Source organism: Pipistrellus hanaki, assembly GCF_964339955.1.
Source record: "Pipistrellus hanaki genome assembly, chromosome: 16".
NCBI lineage: Eukaryota > Metazoa > Chordata > Mammalia > Chiroptera > Vespertilionidae > Pipistrellus > Pipistrellus hanaki.
This window is the reverse complement of record NC_140518.1, coordinates 38222002-38240884: the sequence shown is the minus strand read 5'-3', so window position 1 is coordinate 38240884 and position 18883 is coordinate 38222002. Positions and strand designations below refer to the sequence as shown.

Here is an 18883-nt window from a genome sequence, read left to right as displayed (position 1 = left end):
ACCCGGATATACTAAGGGGGCAGCCGTTTTGGAGGTGTTTTCCTCTGACCGCCTCTTAACTTCCTCAGGAACAGCGGGGGCTGTTTAGACCCCATGCCCTCCAACCCAACCAGCCCCCCAAGAGAGGAGTGCCCCCATGTCACCAGTTCCCAAATGTGAACAGGTCCCCTACAAACCCGAGCGCATCCCTGCCACACACACGGCTTCCTCCTCCTCCTCCCTGGGACTGCCTAGAGCACCCCCCTTTCCCCTGACGCCCCTCGACCTGTCCTGTCTTGTAGATCTCGCGACGAATGGTGCCGGCGCCGGCTCCAGGCTCCTCCCTCCCTGTCCCCCGCAAACGGAGCTTCCCTCCACGCCTGGCCGGGCGCCCTGAGCCCCCCAAAGAGTGAAGGTGCCTCGCAGAGCCTGGTCCGGTGAAATCGGAGCACCGGGCCTGGCGGCGGGACCCAGTGCGGCGGCGGTGGAGGTGGCGGCGGCGACAGCAGGAAGCTCCGGCGGCCGCGGCAACCGCAGCTCCCGCTTCTCCGGGAGCCGGCCTGGGGGCGGGGCAGGGGGCGGGGACGCCGGGAGAGGGGGGTTCAGTGGGGCCGAAGGAACCCTGGGGTTCCTTAGAGGCAGGGAGTGGGATGGTCTTAGAGGCAGGGGGAGCCGAGGCAAGGCCGCATACCTCGGGGTTCAGAGGAGGAGGAACCAAGGTGACTCCACTGAATGGAACCCTGGAAGGGGGGGTAGGTGGGGGTGGGGAAGGAGATTGGGCTTAAGATCAATGGAAGGGTGAATACCCAGAGAGTGAAGGAACCCTAAGGCCCAGGATGGGAGGACAGAACTGAATGAGGAAAGTGGGGGTAATAACTGAAGATGTTGGGGGGGAGGGGGAAGGAGCTGAGATCTAGCCTGGGGCGAAATTCGGCCTCCTTAATATAATAGGATTGCCTTTGTGTGAACAAATTAGTCTGTTATCTCCACACTGCTCTCCTTTCCGTGTGTTGTCAGGAAATATATCCCCCCGCCCCGCCTCTCCCACCCTCCTATAGACTCCCCAAAGACCGTGAGAACTGGAGGGAGATAGTTGCCATGCTGTACTAGGGCACGAGGGATGCTGGCCACAGATTTGGGAGAGCCGAGAAGCCAGACTGGACAGACCTTTCCCCGGGATGGAGCGCGAGGCGAGTGGAATGACGGCAAGGAACCGCAGGGATGCCTTCTAGAACGGAATTTTGGGTCCAGGGTGCTAAGTGTCTCCCACGTGCGGGGCTTTCCATGCTGGTAGGAGTCCTTCGTGGGCCCCGCCTCCCACCCCGGCCAAGCCGCCCCCCTTGCGCGCGGTCTTGGCCTCCTCCACGGTGGCGCCCAGGGCGCGGGCAGGGTCCGCACGGAGCCGGGCCAGCGCCGCCAGCAGCGCCGCCGCGCGGTCGCCGGCCCAGAGCTTCCGGCCGCTCAGGAAATAGTGGGGCAGAGTCCCGGCCTCGAGCGCGCGGCTCAGCTGGTCCAGCAGCCCCAGGCAGCAGGCGCCCGCGTTCTCCGGCCGCGCCAGGTACAGCGCGGGCAGCCGCTCGCACGCCCAGTAGAGCAGCGTCCGCAGGAGGTAGGGCGCCGCGGCGCGGGTCCCGGCCACCAGGGGGCGCAGCAGCGCCTGGGCCGCCGCGTGCGCCTGCAGCAGCGGAGCGGGGACGAGCGCCTTGAGCGCCAGCTCCTGGCGGGCGAAGCACAGCTGCCAGCCGGAAGCGCCCGGCCGCTCCGCGCCCCCGCCCGGCACCAGGTAGAAGGAGGGCGCCTCGGAGGCCAGCGGGCCGGCCCACGAGTGGCTCCGGGCCCCCTCGGGCCAGCCGTTCACGGACACCACGGGGATCAGGTCGAAAAGCAGCAGGCGGCGTGGGGGCCCCGGGGTAGCCAGGAGGATGGTGGTGAACCCCGCGTGGCGGGCCGCGTGGACCAAGAGCGGGGCGCCGGGGACCGGGACCAGGGACCCGGCGACCTCGGCCAGCGCGGCGAAGAACCACGCCGCCACCTTGGCGGGGCACAGCGTGGGCCACGCCCCCGGGGCCTCCGACGGCGGGGCGGCCGGGCCGTCCGCGGCTGCTTCAGTGACGTCACCGTTCGGTTTGCTCGCGGATGCGGGGACGCCAAGGTCAGCTGCATCCGGCCCAGGCGACTCGGGCCCCGGACGGTCACTAGGCGATTTTTCCAAAGACACGTGCAGGCCAGGCTCGGTGACGTCACCGGGCGGGCGGTCCCCGGGGCTTTGGGGATCCCTGGGACCGTGTTCGCTTTCGGCTCGGTGCACCGGTTCACGTCCTCCTGGGACTGGGGGTCCCAGGCAGTCCTGCCAGGCCTTTCGCACCGGGGTTCCGCGCATCAGCTCTGGAAGGCGGAGCCAGGCAGAAGAGGATTCCGTGTCCAGGTGCAGCTCCTGCCCAGCGCCCTCCAGAGAAAATACCGGCACCAGCAGTGTGAAGCCGGCGTCGTAGTGAGGCCCCCGGGCATAGGGGCCCAGGGGCGCAGGCCCCAGATCCACAGAGCCCTCGCGGATCCCGCTACGGAGCAGCAAGAGCTCCGCTTGGGGAGGAAAACGGGGGTCTCGGCGGTGCACCAGACCTGCGGGGAGAGAAGGGGCTGTGACACGCAGCTCCGGGGCGGGGCGGGGGCTGCGCGCTGCTGGAGCCGGGAGGGCTACTTACCCAGCAGAGCAAAGACAAAGTCCTTGGCCCGCAGGAGGTCTGGGCCAGTCTTGGGCCCGTCTCTCCAGCTCTCCTGCACTCCCAGCTCCTGGATCAGCTGGGTCAGTTCCTGGAGCCGCGCTCCGGAGCAGAAATCGACGTCGGTGAGCGGGCGGGCTGGGGCTGGGGGCGGTGGGCCCCACCAGGGGCCACTCCCCCAGACCACGGAAGCCATTCGGCTCTACGGTTTTGGGGAAAACACAGACGAGAGGAAGCCCAGACCGGCCAAAGAGTCACCTCTGCTCTTCTCTCCTTCCGAGGCCGAGAGGGTGCCTCACACCAAGTGCGCCAAGGGGTCTGCAGATAAAGGGCTGTGAGTTTAGTCTTGAAAACGAGCAAATAAAGACCTCCTCTGTCCTTGCCCTTTCTCACAATCTGGGCCCCGCCCCCATGGACCGGTGCACCTAACTCAGCCCCTCCTCCGGAATGTGCTAGCCCTCCACCGTCCCTGCCCACCACCCTTACCTCTTTATTTCCCCCCGGAAAAGGCTTCAGGTCTGCGGCTTCCCTAACTGCAGGAGTTGGGAAGAGAATGGCTAGAACAACCCAACAGGTAACTTCTTCCTGTTGCCGCAAGGCCACGCCCTGGCGTCCCAGCCTCGCCCCTTTCCAGAAGCCTGCAGGTGGCTCGGCCCGGCCCCGCCCCTGTCTGCACGCCTTTCGCTGTTTCAGATCTCGCGCTGTCCCGGGAGCTGCAGTCTGTGTTCCGCGTTACCGAGCCGGGAGGCTACGCCTCCACGTCCTCTCCAGTTCCTCCGAAGGGCCTGGTTGAAGTTGTAGTTTCTATGGAGATACACTGTTTTGTTCCCAAGCCCAGGTCAGCCCCACACAAACACTCCTTGGAGTTGGAGCAGAAGGGTAATAGGACATATCTGAATAGCAAACAATAGTGATGGGCATACCTCAGGGCCTGGGGAGAAATAGGGGCCTCTGTGTATATCCCATGTGAGTAGAGGAGCTCTGGTTATTTAGGTCTAGAAGGGTCCTTCCATGTAATTATAACTTCATTTTGGAGACGAGACCAAGGTCAGAGCTGAGCAGGAGCCGTGTTAGGAAGGAACTCCCCTTGGAGTCGGTGGAAGTGGTGTTAGGAACACACAGGTGGTGACCCAGGAATGGACTTCTGACTCAGGGAAGGGACGTATCAATGATACCCACCTCAGCTACACATGTGTGGTGATGGGAAGAACGCTTGGGAATCTCATCCCTGGTGTGTACGCAGAAGAGTTATCAGGACTGAAAATCAAATCCAGAGGAAACTCCCCGTTGGGCGGGGCAGAGCAAAGGGAAATTACGGGGAAGAAAATTGTTTTCCGTTACCAGTGCTTTCAGGGACAGAGCTTAAGTCCAGGATGACAAGGGAGCCAGAATAATGGGACAGACTTTAGTTAGGAAACCATGGACAGGCTTACAGATCAGACCTCTCCATTGCTGGGTGCACTCTGGACCAGGACTTCTTACATACCCTTTTCCCTGGGGACTATCTGTGGGCAAGAGAATGAAACACCTAGAAAAACTAGACGCCTGTACAGGAAGGGATTCTCAGAATCCGGAGCTCAATTTGGGAAGCCCAGGTCTCAGGCGCCCTGGTCACTAGACAGAGAGAGATCTCTCTCAGCAACTCAGCCCCAAACACTGCCCAGAGCTGGGGGGCAGGTTTCCACACATCTGGTTGTGACCCAAGAAACCAGATCAGGAAAACTGAAGACTGGGCTCTCCTCACAGTCTGGGGTAATCGGGCATCTGGCATCCCTGCAACTTACCTCCCCCGCAGAGGTGGCCTCTGAACCACCCTAAAGAGAACTCCGCTCTCTGGGCTCTTTGGGAGTTTTGGAGAAGATGGGGGTGGGTGGCAGGGAAAAGAAAGTTCCCCTAAACTCTAAAGCATTACTGCCTACTAGGGTTTCCTGTAATGATGAAAATGTTCTAAATCTGTGCTGTCCAATATTGTAGCCACCAGCTACCCATGTCTATGAGCACTTGAAATGTAAATAATGAAACAAAGAAACGGGATTTTAAATTTTATTTAATTTTAATTCATTTACCTTTCAAAAGCCATGGGTCTCTAATGGCTAGTGTGTTGGAAAATGCAGCTCTGGGGCCTTGGGGATCATGGGTTTAGCTCTGGGAGAAGGGGCGAGTACAGTTCCAGCCCTCATCAGGCCCTGAGAGAGGCCGGTGTCAGCCATGGGGCTGGGGTGGATGTCCTCAAGCAATCACAGAGCATTTCTCTCGCCCCTTTATTCCTAAGGCACCCTGGTCCCCTCTTTTTCCGAGGGCCTCATGACACACTGATATCCCCACTCGGTGTTCTCCAGTGAGTTGCCGGATGCCTGTTGGCGAAGGCGCCTGGGAGATAGAGCTTCACACTTGTCTCTGCCCACGCCGCAAGGCCTCTGGCGGGCATCGAAGACCACGTGCCCTACCCGGGCGCTTGCCCCAGGGCAGTGAGTCTTCAAGCTGGATTTTGGAGGCACAGGCATCTGGTGGTAGTTCTGGTAGGCTGGAGGAACTGCATCCACAGGGCGGTACACCCAGTCTTGGCCACCTCCTCGGTGGGAGGATGGTTGTAACTCAATCAATACGGGCACCTCTGAGAAGGTTTGCAGGTCACTGTAGACCACCTGGGCCTTGGAAGGGCAGGCGTACTGGCTGGCGGGGTCAGGAGTCCATGGGGGGTGCTGCTCCGCGTTCTTCTGAGGAGTCTCCTCATACACGAATGACCTCAAGGGCTGTGAGGACTTTGGAGTCTGAGATGGACCCAAGACTTGGGCAGAGTTGGTACCTGGAGCAAGATCTGGGTTCTTGTGTAAGTCAGGATTTGGGATGAGGCTTGATTCCTTGGTAAGGCCGTGAGTCACGGGGAAGCCAGCATCTTGCATAAGGTGTGGGCCCTTCTGTGGGCCAGAACCTTGTTGAATCCCTGCGTACCTGTGGAAGTTGGGGTTTGGAGTGTGTTCTGGGTTCCTGTACATGCCAACATCTTGGGTGAGGCCACCTCTCTTTTTTGCTTCATTGGCTTGGGTAAGGCCTGGATTCACACAGGGGTCACAATCTTTAGTCAGACCTACATTTCTGTAGTCTCCCGAGTCTTTGGTGAGGCCTGAGCCCTTATGGGGGCCACAGGTTTGGGCAAGGCCTGGGTTTTTGTAGAGACCAGATTCCTGGCCTGAGCTCTTGTTTATTTCAGAGTCTTTGGCAAGACATGGCCCCTTCTGTGGGCCAGAATCTTGGGTAAGGCCTAGACTCCTAGCAACTCTCTGATCTTGGGCATGAGCTGTACTCTTGTAACCTCCAGAACCTTGAGGAAGGCCTGGGCTGTTATGGACGCCAGTTGTTTGGGAGGGATCTTGATTTTTGCACAATACAGTCTCTTGCACAAAGCCCGAGTTCCTCTGAATGCCAGGATTTTGGAGACATGCTTTGTTCTTATGGAGGCCAGAGGGTTGGGTGAAATATGGGATCCTAAAAACACCTACATTTTGAGGTGGGCCGAGGCACTTTTCAGGGCCAGACTCTTGGGGAACTGGATTCTTGTGAAGGCCAGGGTCCTGGGAAGGGCCTGAACTCTTGCAGAGATGAGGATGTTGGGTAAGGTCTGGCATCTTTTTTAGGCCTGGATCTTGACCAAGGCCTGGGTTTTTGGGAACTTTAGAGTCCTTTGAAGGTCCTGGGGTTCTTTGGAGGCCAGAGTCTTGGGTGAGGCCTAGACTCTTATGAAGTTCAGAAGATTGGGGTTGGATTGGGGGTTGGGAAATGGTGGAGAACTGGGAAGGGATGGGAAACTGGGAAGAGAGTATGGAGACTGGGGGTAGGGTGGGGGCTTGTGTTGAGGTGGAGAGCTTCACCTGGTGGTTGGTAGGTTGTTGAAGAATAAAGGATCTGGGAGAAACAAGAGGAAGGGAAAGAGTGTATGGTGGAGGCACAGCACACCTTGAGTTCTGGACGCTGCCCGTGGGAGAGTGAAAGCAAGGTTGAGAAGGTGAGTCGTCCTTGGAGTAGACCAGGAATTTGGGATAGGCTGGAGGCTGGGAGTCTGTGTTTCTCCTCTCAGAATTGCAAGGATGGAAACTGCAGTAAGGGAAGGTCTTGGGCTGTAAGACCTTGTCTTTGGCATCATTTGAGTTATTCCATCCCATATTCTCCGACTCCAGGTAACCTACTCTGGGTCCTGTGGGGGTGTTGGCAGTATCCCCACTAAGTTGCTTCAATGTTTGCTCGGTTTTACTAGAGTTTTCCAGTCTCTGCCTGTCTTGGGTCCTGGCGAAGGTACCCAAGTCCCTTCTGGAGTACCCAGTGTTCTGGGTGGGACACCCATAGAATAAGGTCTTCTTTGCCATGGGGGCAGCATAGAACACATGGCCAGCGGAGAGGTCTTGATTGAAGGCAGCCAGGGCAGAGGGAGTAGGAGTGAGGCTGTAGGTAGGGGTGGGGGGAGGGGTATGAGTAGGGACTGGAGTGGTAGTCGGGGCCATGACCAGTGCTGGGGCAAGGATTGAAGCAAATTTTGGAACAGGGGCTGGGGCAGGAGTAGCAGCAAGGGAAGAAGTTAGAGGAGGGTCTGGGGCAGAGGTTGGGGGAGGGACCAACTTGTGGGCATGGGTATAGGTTGGATGAGCAGGGTTGCTGGTTGGGGTGGGGACTGCTAGGTGCTCAAGCATGTAGTCCAGGGACTGGCCAAAGGCATCCAAGGAAAGCTTGGCTGGGTCCTGGGCCAGGGTGTGGGCTGAGGTATGCTCAGGGCCATGGACCTGGGTGCCAGTGTGCTCAGGGGTGCAGACTATGGAGTAGACCTGGGCCTGGGCAGGGGTGTGCTCAGAAGGGTGGGCAGGGGGGCGGACCTGGGCCTGGGCGGAGGTGTTCTCAGAGGGGTGCACTGGGGGGCGGGTCTGGGCCTGGGTGGGATTGTGCTCAGAGGGTTGGGCTGGGGGGCAGGTCTGGGCCTTGGTGGGGTTGTGCTCAGGGGGTTGGGCTGGGGGGCAGGTCTGGGCCTTGGTGGGGTTGTGCTCAGGGGGTTGGGCTGAGGGGCAGGTCTGGGCCTGGGTGGAGTTGTGCTCAGGGGGTTGGGCTGGGGGGCAGGTCTGGGCCTGGGTGGGGTTGTGCTCAGGGGGTTGGGCTGGGGGGCGGGCCTGGGCCTGGGTGGGGTTGTGCTCAGAGGGTTGGGCTGGGGGGCAGGTCTGGGCCTGGGTGGGATTGTGCTCAGGGGGTTGGGCTGGGGGGCAGGCCTGGGCCTTGGTGGGATTGTGCTCAGGGGGTTTGGCTGGGGGGCAGGTCTGGGCCTGGGTGGGGGTGTGCTCACAGGAGTGGACTGGGAGGCGGATCTGGGCCTGGGTGGGGGTGTGCTCAGGGTGTCGGGGTGGAGGGTGGGTCCATGTCTTGGCTGGAGCATAATCTGGGGCCTTAGTCTTATTCCCTTGGGGCAAGCGGAGTGGAACCATATTTAACTTGCTCATCCTGGGGAACAGGGCAGATGTCCCTTGCCTGGAGAGATAGGTGTCTTGGGCCTTTGCGGCTGTGATGTGAGGGGCCTCCCTCGCTCCCTTCATGCCCTCCCTCCACAGTCCCCGTGGAGTCTCTATGGGAGTCCTGGCGTGTCCGTACTGAGGCTTTAACCAGTAGCACCTAAATTCCTTCTCATCATTCGTATCTGGTGTGCAGGAGTCAGGCTGGTTAGGGTTCCTGAGCAGGAGGCTTGGACAGCGATGGAAGCGGGAAGGGACTCTTAAGCAGAGGTTCTTGGAATCCATAGAGTAGCTCATCCCCGTGGGCTGGTTGCCTATGGAGTTGGGTTGCTTGTCTGCAGGGAAAGGTGGGATAAGACAAAGCCTGAGTTCCTGAACGACTGGACGTGGTGAGGGGGCTGGAGGGAAGGGGACAGGGCCCATCCTCTGGGGTCCATGCCGGGGACCACTCACTCACCTTTGGGGAAAAAATGATGGAAAAGAATCCGCAAGGAGCTCTTCAGGTGCCTCCAGAGCTGAGGAAGCAGGGGTGGGAGAGTCCAGAAGTAAGGTGGGCCTTGACATCCAACCCTAGCCAGGCCACATCCCAGCAGCCCTCTCACCTCCCCCCTCCCACCTCGGACCCTAGGGCTTCCCCACCCTGATGCCCAGGCCCCTCCCTGACCAGAGTCACCACATTGATCCCCACGTTGAGCAAGATGAAGCTGCCCAGAATCAGGAGAATTGAGTCTCCGAGGTCCTGGCACTTCCTGGAGTTGGTGCCAGAGCACACTGGGGCTCCGTGGTGGGCTTGCTCACCCATGACCGGGGCTCCCAGGACTACCTGGGCCCCCTGGCCCCCACATACTCACTAGGAGCCAAACTCTTCTGGTGGGGGAGGGGGAGAACTGGGTCATAATGGAACGGGAGGTCACAATGAGGCGGGAGGAGGAGAAGGAAGGCCAGTGTCATTCCCCGGTAAGGGTTTGTGTAACCTGAGCCTAGTCAGTCAAGTAGGGCCCAGAAGCCAACCACCCCCCGCCCCCATCTCACCCTCATTTCCCCCTCATTGCCTGCTGACCTCATTCAAACACAGCATCCCATCCTCTGGACACTTCTTTTTTTTTTTCTTTTTTTTAAAAATATATTTTACCGATTTTGTACAGAGAGGAAGGGAGAGAGATAGAGAATTAGAAACATCGATGGGAGAGAAACATCGATGGGAGAGAGTCATCGATCAGCTGCCTCTTGCACACCCCCTACTGTGGATGTGACTGCAACCAAGGTACATGCCCTTGACCAGAATCGAACCCGGGACCTTTCAGTCTCCAAGCCGACGCTCTATCCACTGAGCCAAACCGGTTTCGGCCCCTGGACACTTCTGAGACGAGGAAGACCATGGCCTCAGGGTCCTGGGCAAGGCCAGGATGAAATGCAGAGCCTTGGCCTTCTCCCCGCCCTCTGCTGGGCTGCAGGCCTGGATCTACCCCGATGTGGACCCCCCGCCCCCCCGGAATCTAGCCTCAGCTTTTATGTGGGGCTGGGCCTCCTACTCCCCTTTGGGGACAGAAAGTCTCACCCAGAGCAGGTGCCCAGGGACCAATGGCTTGGGGCCTGCTTTGGCAAGGTCTGCTGGGGGCCCTGGTGCGGGACCGGAGGAGGGACCTGCAGGCAGGACTGCGGCTCCCACACCACGGGGAGCCTCAGGCCAAGCACGCTGCTCCTCCTGTCAGGGAGCGGAGGCAGGGGTCCAGGCTGGTGGGAGAAGTGGCGCTCCTCAGCCACAGACCACCACAGCGTTTCCTGGACTCTGTTGCTCTTTATTCCCCTTTCAGTGGCCGGCCCCGCCGCCCACAGGTGCCCCTGGTCAGCAAAGTTTCCCGGCCCGGCTCCTGTGCAAGGAGGGCCGCGAGGCCGAGGTGGAAGGTGGCGGCAGCGAGCTGGCCCTCGCCCTGTTCTCCTGCACCTGCCGCTTCAGCTCCACGCTGTCGTACACCTGGTAACTGGCATTGCCCCCCGGGCTCCGGCTGAGTGGCATGAAGGTGATGGGGGGCGGCTCAGGAGTCTGGGCTTCGGGCAGGGCCTGCGGGTAGGAGACCTCGCCCAGCAGAGTGAGGGAGGTGGTAGTGAGAGGGTGCTGGGTGGGCAGGGCCTCGGCCCATTCCGCCGCCCGGCGCCGCACCTCGTGGGGATCCCGGGAGCTGTGGCTCAGGTGTCCGGTGGATGGGTAGGGGCTGTGGCTGTAAGCGTGGCCCGGGAGGCTCCGGCGGTGGGGCTGCGGGGAGCAGTACTCCTGGGCCTCTTGCCGGGAGCTCCGGTACATCAGGGCAGACGGAGGGAGCTCACAGGCCTCCAGGCCACGCCGCCGCTGGTCCCAGGAGTCACACCGGACCTGGCCCCTGGATGGGTAAGGGCTGTGCCCCGCATGGGCCCAGGAGGGGCTGGGAGGCAGCCGGTGGTGGGGAGGCGCTGGAGGCAGGGTCCACTGCCCGGTGGCCTCCACGTGGCCGCAGATGGGGGACTGGGAGTGGCGGTGCCCGTAGGGCGGCAGCCTCAGCTCTGACTTGGCCTCCACGCGCTTGGGCATGCGGCGCAGCTCGGGGGACAGGTAGATGGAGGGCGGTGGCAAGCTGGCCAGGATGCCGCCCTGGCGGCCCCACAGCCTCACGTTGGAGGGCAGCGGGTGATGGTACAGCCCTCCCCAGCCCCACTGGGCGTACGTGGGACGTGGGAAGGATCGGTGGTTCTCTTCCTCCTCCAGAAAGGAGTCTGAGGCCTCCTGATAAAAAATGGGTTTGGGCCTCATCTGTGACCGCCTGTGTCTGCGATGCGGGCCGTGGAGGTCTGTGTAGGTTGGGGGGGATTGCCCGCGGTTCCTCCGTCTCTGCGGGGAGCTGTAGGGGGGGCGGCGGCGGCTGCGGCTGCGGCGGCTGCGGCGGTCCTGGCGTGGGCGGCGGTGGTCCTGGCGCCGGAGGCGGTAGCTGCGTTTGCGGGGGCGGTGATGGGAAGAGCTGGAGTAGTCAGAGGGCCGGGTTACCTTCACCTCTACAGGGTCCAGGGCGCAGTGGATGTGGATTTCTTGGGCCTTGGCTGGGGCCTCGCTGGAGGAACTTCTACAAGCCTGCAAGATTGCATCTGGGGAACGCAAGAGTCCGTGAGGGAGGGTGAAGGTCGGCTGGGATCACGGGGGCTTGTCTTTCTTGGGCTGTGGTGGCAGCAGGGGCGGGGGGCTGTTCCCTACCTCGTTAGCTGTCATACTTACGTTTCTGATGAATCCAGTTGACCGTCTTGTCTGAGACACACTGGAGCCCTTGCCATATCTGGGGGTGAGATGGGGTGAGAATGAAGGAGTGCAGACCAAGCTTTCCACCAGCAACCCACCCCCCACCTCTCGCAGAAGGAGGTCCAGGCTGAAGCTGGCTCCCGCCCTCGGCCCTCGTCACTCTTAGGGAGGGTCCACAGCCACCACTGACCACAGTTGACAGGTTGATCCCAATGTTGACAAGAATGACGAGGCACAGCAGCAGGAACAGGAAGTCCTCAGGACCCTGGGGGTTATGTTGGTATTGATTGCAGTCCCCCAGGGTGTTATCCCAAAGCCTGTTTTCCATGGTGGGGGGGGGGGTCCTAGGGCCACCTGGGCCGCACCCCCCCACCTGCCCCGACCCACACTGCACTCATGCTAGGGCCAGCCCGGGGACCCTGGCCAGCTGCTGAGGGAGCCGGGTCATAATGAGGCCCATGGGCAGGAGTCACAATGCAGAGGGGACAGCCCTTTTAGCCACCCCGCTGGCCCTTGGCTCAGTCCCCAGATATCCCAGAGTTCAATCTGTCCTTTGTCGCCAGGGGAGCTTGCTTAACTCAACACCTGATCGCTGATGTGAAACTGTGGTAGCTACAGCAGTGAGACGGTCTTCATAGGGATTGACTCACGTCTAAAGGTTTCCTCTACTAGCATGTCATTGTTCTCTGAGATGATATGGCAGTTTAGGTAGCCTGTGAGTATTTCCCATCCACACTTACTCGGTGTGGTGACGGGATGGGTGGGTGACAGCAAGCGCCCCCTCTGAAGTCACCTCACTGTACATTCGTCCTGACCATTTCCCTGTCATACCTCTAGTCCTGTCCTAGCCACCCCTTTCTGGGGTGGCTAGGACAGGACTAGGCAGGGACTTCACCTAGGTATTGGTGGTCTCTGAGCCCAGAAGCCCCTTTGCTTCAGCACAAGACTGATTTCCACCGTGCTGGAGTTGCTGCCTCTGCCTGGGACCCCCTCCAACCATGGAAGTGGTCCGTAGCCAATTGCCTTCCCACTTTATTATTATTATTATTATTTAAAAATATATTTTATTGATTTTGTACAGAGAGGAAGGGAGAGAGAGAGAGAGTTAGAAACATCAATGAGAGAGAGAGTCATCGATCAGCTGCCTCTTGCACACCCCCTACCGGGGATGTGCCCGCAACCCAGGTACATGTCCTTGACCCGAATCAAACCCGGGACCTTTCAGTCCCCAAGCCGACGCTCTATCCATTGAGCCAAACCGGTTTCGGCTGCCTTCCCACTTTAGCTACCACCTTTATAAAACCATATTAAACTCACAGAGCACAAAATAGGTGTTGATATGAAAAAGGAGGGGTTTTTTTTGGTTTATTTTATTTTTTTAAATATATATTTTATTGATTTTTTTAATAATAAATCTTTATTCTTCAGATTATTACAGGTGTTCCTCTTTTCCCCCTTCCCCCATAGTGCCCCTCCACCTGATTCCCAGCTCCACCCCATGCCCTTACCCCCGCCCCTGTCTTCATCCATAGGTGTAAGATTCTTGTCCAATCTCTTCCCCTCACCCCTCAGACTCCCTTCCCCCTGAGAATTGTTAGTCCAAACCCTTTCTATGTCCGATTCTATTATTTTCACCAATCCATTTTGTTCTTCAGATTTTTTTATTCACTTGATTTTTAGATTCACTTGTTGGTAGGTATGTATTTTATGTCTTTTTGTTGTTCGTAATTTTTACCTTTACTTTTCTTCTTCTTCTTCCTCTCCTTAAAGAATACCTTTCAGCATTTCATGTAATCCTGGTTTGGTGGTGATGAACTCCTTTAACTTTTTCTTGTCTGTGAAGCTCTTAATCTGACCTTCAATTCTGAATGATAGCTTTTCTGGGTAGAGTACTCTTGGTTGTAGGTTCTTGTTGTTCATCATTTTGAATATTTCTGGCCTGAATAGTTTCTGTTGAGAAATCAGCTGACAGTCGTATGGGTACTCCCTTGTAGGTAACTAGCTGTTTTTCTCTTGCTGCTTGTAAGATTCTTTGTCTTTTGCCCTTGGCATTTTAATTATGATGTGTCTTAATGTGTTCCTCTTTGGATTCCTCTTGTTTGGGGTTCTGTATGCTTCCTGAACTTGTAAGTCTCTTTATTTTAGCAGGTAGGGAAAGTTTTCTATCATTATTTCTTTCAATAGTCCTTCAATATTCTGCTTGCTCTCCTCTGACACTTTAAAAATCCCTATGTTGGTACGTTTTAAGCAGTCCCGGAGACTCCTTACACTATCCTCACACTTTTGGATTCTTCTTTCTTTCTGCCTCTCTGGTTGGGTGATTTTTTTCTTCCTTTTATTCCAGATCTTTGGTTTGATTCTTGGGGCACGTTGATCTATATTTGAGTTTCTGTATATTTTTTATTTCAGAGATTGTATGCTTAATTTCTGACTGGTCCTTTTCCTTTTTTTTTTTTTTTTTTTTTTTTTTGTATTCTCTTTAAGGTCCTTGAAGGTCTCACCAAGCTTCTTGGAGGTCTCAAGTTTCTCAACGGTTTTTAGAAGATTCTTCAGTAACCTTATAAATGTGATTCTGAACTTGTCCAATCTCTTCCCTCACGTCCAGTAGTTTACTTTCCTCCATCTCTTCCATTCGTGACATGTTTCTCTGTCTCCTCCCTGTGTTGATGGAATGGTTTTGTATGATAGGTGACCTATCAGCTTCCTCAATCACCTGGGGTGGTCGCTTTTGGTATATCCCTTTGTGGGCTAAGTGCAAAGTCTTGGTGTAATTAAGCCTTGTTTGCTGTTGGTACTCTGGGAGGAATTGATCTCCAGGCCAATTGTCTGTGAGGACCCGCTCTGTCTATAAAGGAAGAACTGCTGTGCTGGATACATGGTTTGTTTCAGTGGGGCTTTGGTGCTCACTGAGTCCGTCTCCCGAATGTGTCACAAATGGCTGTGAGTGGTTGAAATTGACCACTAGGAACACTGGCTTCTGGATCTCCAATGGGATTCAGTTCAGTTACTGTCTGAAGCCATACAGTTTTTTCCTGTTTGCTTGGGACTTGGCGGTTTTGTTGCTGGAGCTGCAGTTTACATATGGTTAAGCTGCCTTAATACAGGCCATTCATATGTAAAAGTAGCTTTGTGGTGCCTGGGTAGGTCTGTAGAATCTGGGGGCGGGGCGGGGCCTCAGGGTGGGGCGGGGTCTTAGGACGTCTCTAGGTTGGGGCGTGGCTAACAGCGATGGCTTTCATCAGCCATTCTTGCCCTTCCCTGTTTCCCCTTGCCCGCGATCCAGCGCAGTAAACAATGATTGCTGTGCGCACCTCTGCAAGAGTCACCCTCACTTCGGCCCCAATGGCCGACAGGCCAGCTTCTCCCCGTAGGTGTCTGAGTCCCCCACATGACCCCAGAAACTGGATTTCAAAATGATAGGGAGCTGTTTCCTTTCAGGTTAAAAAGAAAAGCCACGCTGTGCGCCTAGTCACCCACCACGAGCCCGATTCGCCACCAGCCCAATACGCGTGCTCCTCAGGCTCCTCAGCTTTTCAGCACTTGCGCTCCCCTCTCTTTCAGCCAGCCTTCCCGTGGTTTTGGATGATAGATGTCCTTTGTATTAGTTTTCATTTTTTAAATTGTTGTGCGAGTGGCAGACCAGTTGTTTACCTACACCTCCATCTTGGTTTCTTACAGAGAGGAAGGGAGAGGGACAGGGAGCTAGAAACATCGATGAGAGAGAACATCAACCAGCCGCCTCTTGCACACTCCCTACTGGGGATGTGCCCGCAACCAATGTACATGCCCTTGGCCGGAATCGAACCTGGGACCTTTCAGTCCGCAGGCCAACGTTCTATCCACTGAGTTAAACTGGTTTCGGCCAGTTGTTATTTTTTATTTTTTATTTAAATCAGGTTCATCACTTGTGTCTATGAAAGGGATGCCATGGGTACCATAAGTCATTTGTCAAAAACACAATAAACTACTCAGCATTTTCCTTCGAGACTCCAAACACAGAGTAGGTGCTCAATACATACCCACTGAATGGAATCAGCTGCAACCGATAGTGGCATTAACGGAATGAAAATGAACAGAGAAGTAGAGCGATTCACTAAAGGCCTGTCTTCTCCCATTCCAGGAGCCCATCCGTATGAAGGTGAGGGCCAGCTGCTTCAGCGTGGGTGCCTCACATGGCTTCTTATTCCCAAGCTGTGTGTGCGTGTGTGTGTGTGTGTGTGTGTGTGTGTGTGTGGTCCCAGCTGCTCTCCAGTGGATGGAATATTCTGAAGAGTTCACATGGCAAACCCAGGAAGGTGGGGGAGACTGATGGGTGAAGCTGACTCAGTGGCAATGGGATTCTACCTGCAGAAGTGGGGGGATGAGGCATCCGAGGCCGTGAAGTTGATCTGTGGTGTCTGTGTGACCGACCTCCCCCACCCCCACCAAACCACCACAAACCAGCCTCCGCCCCGCCCCCTGCTCGCTCGCTCGCCCTCTCGTTCTTCTCCAGTCATCTCTGTCGGCGATGGCATACCCAGTCCTTGTCCACCCCTCAGCAGTCACTTGGCCTCTCTGAGCTTGTCTCCTCACGTGTGACATGGAGATATGAATCAGAAGAGGGAGTGTCCCCAATTTCTCATCCTCTACTCTAAGCCTGCTTAAGGATACAGGAACTTGTAATCTGATTGGGGAACTGTGAGGGCCTGGCTACCTTCACTCTCACTTATCCCTCCCCAAAGAAGCAAGGGTTGAGCCCTGACCAGTTTGTTCAGTGGTTAGTCCCGATCAAGAGCACGTACCTTCGTTGCAGGATCCCCGGACCCCAGTAGAGGTGCATGTGGAGGCAGCCAATCAATGTGTCTCACACCGATGTTCCTCTCTCTCTCTCTCTCTCTCTCTCTCTCTCTCTCTTCCTCTCTCTCTCTCTCTCTCTCTCTCTCTCTCTCTCTCTCTCTCTCTCTCTCTCCTCCCCTCCCCCCTCCCTCCTTTCTACTCTCTCTGGAAATCTCAGGAAAAATATCCTGGGATGAGAATTAAAAAAATATATATTAAAAAAAAAATGTTTAGCCAAAACCTGTTTGGCTCAGTGGATAGAGCGTCGGCCTGCGGACTGAAAGGTCCCAGGTTTGATTCCGGTCAAGGGCATGTACCTCGGTTGCAGGCACATCCCCAGCAGGGGGTGTGCAAGAGGCAGCTGATGGATGTTTCTCTCACATCGATGTTTCTAATGCTCTATTCTTCTCCCTTCCTCTCTGTAAAAAAATTAATACAATACATATATTTTTTAAAAAAGGTTTAAAGATTTAAAAAAGAAGAAGAAACAAGGCTTGAGAGGGAATCACACCTCACTGCAGCTGTAGCCTAAACCGGGGCTCTGGCAGGAGCCAGGCCACTGGGGCCCAGAGCCGGGATGGAGGTCTCCCTCCCGGCGTGGGGCTGCCTGCCTGTCTGTGTGGACTGGCGGGGCCCGTTCTGGGCGCTGGAGAGAACTGGGCAGAGGCAGATGGGAACTGTACAACCAAGAAGGCCCGGAAAAGGTCTGAGGACAGGGTTCACAGGCTGAGGCCAAGAGGTTGATGAGGGTCCTCAGGGCTCTCCAGGCCCTGTTCCCAAGGAGATCATTTCCTTAGCAACCAAGGCTCCTAGCACGGCCCCCTCCCCCCTCCACCTTTCCCTTTCCCCCTCCCCCACTCCAAACCACCACACACCAGCTTCTCTCTTTTTTTTATTCTCCTTCCAGTCGCCAGTCTACCAGGGGGCGGTACGACCAGTCCTTGTTCCCCCCTTCAGCAGCGGGGTAACAGTGGGCCAGAGCCTCCACCTCCCGCGTCAGCTCCCGCAGCCGCCGCCTCACGTCTAGGGCGTCGTACACTAGGTGGCGTGAGTGGTGCTTACTGGGGATATCTGGGACGTTTGCTGGCCCCCTGACGGGTGGTGGGGCGGAGGGGTCGGTGGAGCACTGCTCCTCCCCCTCCTCGTGGCCCGCCCTCCCTCCTTTGTTCCTGTGGTGCTGTGGGCTGTGGGGCGGGGGGTTCACGGGGTACACGTAGGCCTCTAGGCTCATCTCTGACCGCATCTCCCTCTTGAGGGGTGATCCGTCTACGTCCTGCTGGAAGCGAATGCCCGGGGTATGCATCCCTGCGGTGTCCTGGGCACAGGGATCCCAGTACCCCTGGGTGGAGTGGCAGTCGTCCCAGTCCGAGGGGTGGTTCCAGTTGTGGGAGCAGATCGCCCCGTGCTGGTGAGGGAGCCCGTCCTCCTCGTCAGTGTCCCAGGCGGGGTGGCGGGCACGGCGTGCTGACCTGCCGCGACGGCGCTGGCGGCGAGCGGGCCGGGGGGTCACGGTCATTTTCACAGGGTCCATGGTGCATCGAAGATGGACTGCAGGGGAGCTCTGCTGGGCCTTCTTTCTAGCTGAGGATGACTTAGAAGCTTCTGTGGACAGGGAGAGGGGAGAGGCTGCGGGGGACTCTGGGTCCCACAGGGGCAGACGGTAGGGTTCGGGGTGAGAAGCTGCACAGCTATGGCATCTGAGACGGGAGACTGGGAGGGGATGGGGCCAGCTGAGGGTCAAGGGCGAGAACTCTGGGTATCTGCCCCTCCCCTGCCCTAACCCCTCAGGCCCAGCTTACCTCTTGCAGAAATAATAATGCAGAACAGTTGGTGTAAGAAGCAACGGAGTCTGCGCCAGAGCTGGGGGAAGGGCACAGTGACCCCAGGAAGTCCCTGGCCACCAGGCCTGCCCCAGCCAGCCTGCCAGCACCCTCCCACCCAGCCCTGCCCTCACCAGTGTCACTATGTTGATGCAAATGTTCATGCAGATGATGAGGCCCAGCAGCAACAGGATAGAGTTGCCCAGGTCCTGGCAGTTGTTGGTGTTGGGGCTGTGGTATGAGGCGCACCTGGGCCATGGCGGCTCAGCCACAGCCATGGGGGTCCCTAGGACCACCGGGGCCCCTAGACCCCCAACCCACTGTGCCACCGTGGCCAGCTGCCCGCCTGCCTGACCCAGAGGCTCCTGGGGGTCAGCGGGTCACAATGATGCTGGGGCTCTCCCTCACAATGTGCCAAGAGGGGGCGTCCTGGGGCCAGGAGCAACCCTCCAGCCTGGGCCCAGACCCTGCAGAAGCCACGCCCCTCCCCTTGCCCGCCTCTCCTGTGACCGGCTCCCGGACCAGCGAACTAGGCCCTCCAGCCTGCTGGTGTCTGCGCCCATCAGCCCAGTTGGTCCTTTTCTGCACCTCGCTCAGTCCTCTGCAGACACGGGTCCTAATCTTTTTTTTTTTTTTTTAAATCCTCACCTGAGGATATGTTGAGAGACAGAGAAAGTACACACCAGGATCAGGGATCAAACCCACAACTTGGCTGTGTGACCAGGAATCAAACCCAAAACCTTTTGGTATATGGAACACACTAATGCTCCAACTAACTGAGCCACCGGGCCAGGGGGGGTCCTC

At 57.3% G+C, this 18883-nt stretch overlaps 4 protein-coding genes across 5 annotated transcripts; all 4 read right to left on the bottom strand.

Annotated features, from left to right (window-relative positions):
- Positions 1 to 1234: 1234 nt before the first annotated feature.
- On the bottom strand, positions 1235 to 3072 carry TMEM102 (transmembrane protein 102; the record flags this gene model as incomplete). The annotated part of the gene is made up of 2 exons (XM_084862298.1): positions 2682 to 3072; positions 1235 to 2598 (listed from the first exon to the last, which is right to left on the bottom strand). The coding sequence occupies exons 1-2, from the start codon at positions 2893 to 2895 to the stop codon at positions 1235 to 1237; spliced, it is 1578 nt and encodes a 525-aa protein (XP_084718424.1). The 5' UTR covers positions 2896 to 3072.
- Positions 3073 to 4966: 1894 nt separating this feature from the next.
- Positions 4967 to 8984, bottom strand: SPEM3 (SPEM family member 3; the record flags this gene model as incomplete). The annotated part of the gene is made up of 5 exons (XM_084862297.1): positions 4967 to 6021; positions 6349 to 8174; positions 8322 to 8517; positions 8640 to 8697; positions 8847 to 8984. The coding sequence occupies 5 exons, from the start codon at positions 8982 to 8984 to the stop codon at positions 4967 to 4969; spliced, it is 3273 nt and encodes a 1090-aa protein (XP_084718423.1).
- Positions 8985 to 10028: 1044 nt separating this feature from the next.
- SPEM2 (SPEM family member 2) lies at positions 10029 to 11772 on the bottom strand (the record flags this gene model as incomplete). Its single annotated transcript, XM_084862296.1, has 3 exons — positions 10029 to 11296; positions 11424 to 11481; positions 11635 to 11772. 3 exons carry the CDS (start codon positions 11770 to 11772, stop codon positions 10029 to 10031), a joined length of 1464 nt encoding a protein of 487 aa, XP_084718422.1.
- A 5374-nt stretch (positions 11773 to 17146) lies between these two features.
- Positions 17147 to 18374, bottom strand: SPEM1 (spermatid maturation 1). 2 transcript variants are annotated; one of them, XM_084863811.1, is made up of 3 exons: positions 18214 to 18374; positions 18059 to 18119; positions 17147 to 17861 (listed from the first exon to the last, which is right to left on the bottom strand). In XM_084863811.1, the coding sequence occupies exons 1-3, from the start codon at positions 18355 to 18357 to the stop codon at positions 17152 to 17154; spliced, it is 915 nt and encodes a 304-aa protein (XP_084719937.1). In that variant the 5' UTR covers positions 18358 to 18374; the 3' UTR covers positions 17147 to 17151. The 2 variants fall into 2 exon arrangements, with proteins under 2 accessions (XP_084719937.1, XP_084719938.1); XM_084863812.1 differs by lacking the exon at positions 18059 to 18119.
- Positions 18375 to 18883: the final 509 nt, after the last annotated feature.